This window comes from Colletes latitarsis, chromosome 5, assembly GCF_051014445.1.
Source record: "Colletes latitarsis isolate SP2378_abdomen chromosome 5, iyColLati1, whole genome shotgun sequence".
Taxonomy (NCBI): Eukaryota; Metazoa; Arthropoda; class Insecta; order Hymenoptera; family Colletidae; genus Colletes; species Colletes latitarsis.
The window spans coordinates 32906774-32910683 of record NC_135138.1 but is presented as its reverse complement, the minus strand read 5'-3'; the positions used below and the strand labels follow the sequence as shown (position 1 = coordinate 32910683).

At 35.5% G+C, this 3910-nt stretch overlaps 1 protein-coding gene across 1 annotated transcript; it reads left to right on the top strand.

Moving 5' to 3' along the window:
- Positions 1–510: 510 nt before the first annotated feature.
- LOC143341774 (B9 domain-containing protein 1) lies at positions 511–3452 on the top strand. The gene is made up of 5 exons (XM_076764938.1): positions 511–876; positions 998–1109; positions 1563–1671; positions 1875–1993; positions 3263–3452. Exons 1-5 carry the CDS (start codon positions 751–753, stop codon positions 3364–3366), a joined length of 570 nt encoding a protein of 189 aa, XP_076621053.1. The 5' UTR covers positions 511–750; the 3' UTR covers positions 3367–3452.
- The last annotated feature ends 458 nt before the right edge of the window (positions 3453–3910 follow it).

Here is a 3910-nt window from a genome sequence, read left to right as displayed (position 1 = left end):
CACTGGTGAACTGTCATAAGTGGCTCGTATGGTAAGCTATCTAGTAGCTAAGCTTCAGCTGAAGGTAATCAGAATTTGTCGAAAGTTTAAAATTCTGTACAATATACAAAAGAGAATTAAAAATTTTTTCATTAATTAGAAGCTGACTAGGAAGAAATGCGGTATTATATTAATAAATTTTCTTGAAATTAAGGAAGAGTTTAAAATATATTTACATATATCCTACAACTATGTAATAAAAATCTAACGTCGATTTATTCATCTATAAATTCATCAAACACAGATGTAAGACGATACATTTAAATATAAAGCGACAAACGATCTATGATAATATTAACTTTTGCAAATTGGCCTCCATTCTATTAGTCGCACTTACTTTGTTACGAAATAGTGTCTTCATTTAGCGACATCGAGACAACGTTAACCGAAAGTACTGTCACACACACGCGAGACAATTAACTAAAATGAGTGCTGCTTTTTGAATATCAAAAGAACGTTCTTTAAAAACTTCTTTACCGTTGTCTCCCATTTCCGGAGTCTTTTAAGTATTAAACGCACCACATGTTCCACATAAAAGTGGGGCGCATGCTTCGTTACCACGACGACGAATTCTCATAAATGTATACAAAGCGGTCGAAGAACGCAAATAGGCGTACGTTGTTTACGATCTTCCATTCGACAGATCTTCCCGTTCCATAAACTCGTACATTGTGCATATAACGCGGACCGGTGAGTTTCTTTATATTCATCATGTCGGTCGAGGGTGAATTTTTTCTATCGATCACCGGTTCCATCGAGCACGCGGAATTTTACGACGTCGATAACGCCTACTGCAAGTACGGATTTCATTTTGGGCCCGAATGGAGCGTGATCGCCGTGAGTGATTTTTTATTTCATAATTCGGACGCCGTCCCATCGCTGAAACCGAACAGCGAACGCGGCTTTCCACGTGAATTTTGGCTCCTCAACGTCTATTGGCTTATAAAAATTCCGTTAGGGTATCGAGGAGGGTCTGACGCAGATGTGTAAGTCTAGCAGCGACCCTCGAAACTTAGCCGTTTGGAACTTTCCCTTAGAAATCACGTTCAGAAGCACCAATCCGCACGGATGTAAGTTTCAAAAGATGACGTTTATTCGTTCCGAACGGTTTCCACCTGGCATTACGGAACCCCTTCATGATCTTTCGATAGGGTGTAAACTCAAACTCTTTGGTTAGAGAACATTTTTTTCCAAGGTATAATATTACTTATTTTTCAATATTTCGGCCACTTGTTGCCTCTCTTCAGGGCTCACAAGCTAAAATATAATTAAATAAAATCTAAAATCTTTTTTAATTTCTAAAATATATGTCAAATATACGATATATCCTATGCTTTTGTGTATATTTTTCTTCTTTCAAGTATGCAGAAATATATTTTGGAAATTAGAATTAACTGTATAGTATGTGACAAAATCAGTTAAACCTTGATTAAACTCGAAATTATTTTTTTAAATACGAGGGGCTTCTAAAATAAGCGACTAAGTAGAGTTTAACGATTTTTATTGAGTAAATTATGTCTCAGGGCCACAACTAATAATATCAATCTACGGTCTGGATATCTTTGGACACGATGTCATCAGAGGTTACGGAGTATGTCATTTACCGCTAACGACAGGTCACCACGAGAAAAGGTATTAAGCTATTTGTCTGCAAATATGTTTTACCAAATAATTTGTTATCTAATTTATTAGAGAAAATGTGTAACAAGGTTTTAGTTTTCGCCCCAAACTACCAAACTGTCCTATAATGCATTCACGCGATTGTTTTAAAGTGTGACGTAATGAAATTAAGTTCTTGTAATTAACGATTGCTCTAAAACACCAACGTTCCGCAGGGTGTCGGTGTACGTACCGGAGTCTTCTTCAACATTACAACGATTTGCAGCCTGGTTAACTGGTAGGAGGCCAGAACTAATTGATCCAGCGATATTGGCTTCTGGCGGCGGAAGAGAACGTAAGGCAATATTTGGAACGATTTTACATTGGTCCGCTGTGACGTACTGCTGACATTAAATTAATTGAACTCCTGGGGATTCAGCGTATTTAGGACAGTCGATACGTCGAATATATTAACATGCACATTCCGTATCAATGGGCAAATGAATTTAACTATTGTGCATATCAAAGTCTTGAAGTCGCGTCAATCGATGCGTTTAATATTACTTTTTAGTGTCAATAAACACAACGCTATTCATTTTACAGGATACATTCTATTCCGTACGAAAGATATCTATCGTTAATTGTCTCTAAAATATTCTAGGGCGTGAAACGCGAAATCCAATAACAATCAGACAAATTTTCGCTACCTTCAATGTAGAACTTCCGATTGCAAGCGACAATTTGAGGGAATAGTTTTGGCGAGAAACAGAATCGACCTGATGCAAATTTCAAAGGGTGTTATAGTTTAGATGTTTAATAGGTGCGAGAATGACCATAACACTTAGAAGATGATTAAAGTAGCATTTACTTTGAATAGAAATATTTTTAAAATATACCAACATTACTAAAGAATTCCGTTATATTGTTCGATCGTAGGTAGATTTTTTTCTTGAGGGATCTCGAGATTTTAGTCCCTATCTGATGGAAACCCAAGGATTTTAGACTATCTAGCAACTGTTGGTCGCGTTAAACTGAAGTATTCCATGGATCTATAATAAAAAATGTAGATCCATTTCTCGAAAGATCCTCTGTAAAATTCAGTCTATAAAATGGTTTTAGTGATATCGGGAATATACATAAAAAAAAAATAAAACCTGCAAGCTTCGAAGTTCGATAATGAAATTTGACTTCTTCTTTAACACCGACCTAAACGTTACATCGCTTTAAGAAAGATATATTTCATGTTCTTTTACGTAATGTATACTTTAAAAGTGTTGAAATGGTTTTCGAGAACGATACAACTTTTTCTTCGATCATTCTGACCGACGTTGCGTAATTTAAAAAGAACTTAAACGTCAAAGAACAAAAGGAGGTTTTTTTTCGTAAATCGTATATCTATATTGAGGGCGCACTAAACGATTTACAGCCCAGACATTTTATGATTTCACAGTTCTATGGGATAACGGATTAAAGTGGTTTAAATGAAGCTCTTAACTCGGAAACACCGTTTATTTTCCGAGATTTCCACCCGCTATGAACCGTAGAGAAAGCTATGCGCACCTGATGTTTCTCCGCGGTGTGAAGGGCAGCCTCGAGTCTCATAACTTCCCCTTTATAATTGCAGTCACGCGCATGAGAGTGGAGGGTATTGTTACCGTAACGTTCAACGCGGTGCTGAAAGATTTCTATAAGTTGGGCTACAACAATGGCGAGAAGCATAAGAAGTAATGAGATTTACCGACACGCAACCACCTATGAAGAGGCCGTTGCTTTTTCTTTTCCTCGTAACGAAGAAAACTCGATACTCCTTAATCCATTAAATAACAAATAATTGGTTCTTTAAAATTGATATTTATTATCTGTACGTTGCATTGAAATGTATTTCGTGAAACAACAAAATAATTTTTTCGCGAAAAAAAACATTTCTTTTAACTTTAACGACGCTAAAATAAGATTGTATGTTAGAGATTCTAAGCGAAATTAGTGTTAATAATAATTGCTAATTACTTATGGAAGACTGATTCTGATTATCTAATTCGTTATTCTGTTAGCACAGTTAGTTGTAAATGTATATATGTATGTATAAGTATTTTGTACAAGTTTTGAAAAGCGAATAAAGCTTTCGACAGTCAAGGAAATATTTAAGGTGTAAAATAAAATTGTTTCAATTGTATTTAACATAAATTTCAAGTTTTGTGAAATTTTCAAATTCATGTAGCGGTGAAATGGTTCTATTTTATTCATTCGTCAATTGAACGGATTATTTCGACAA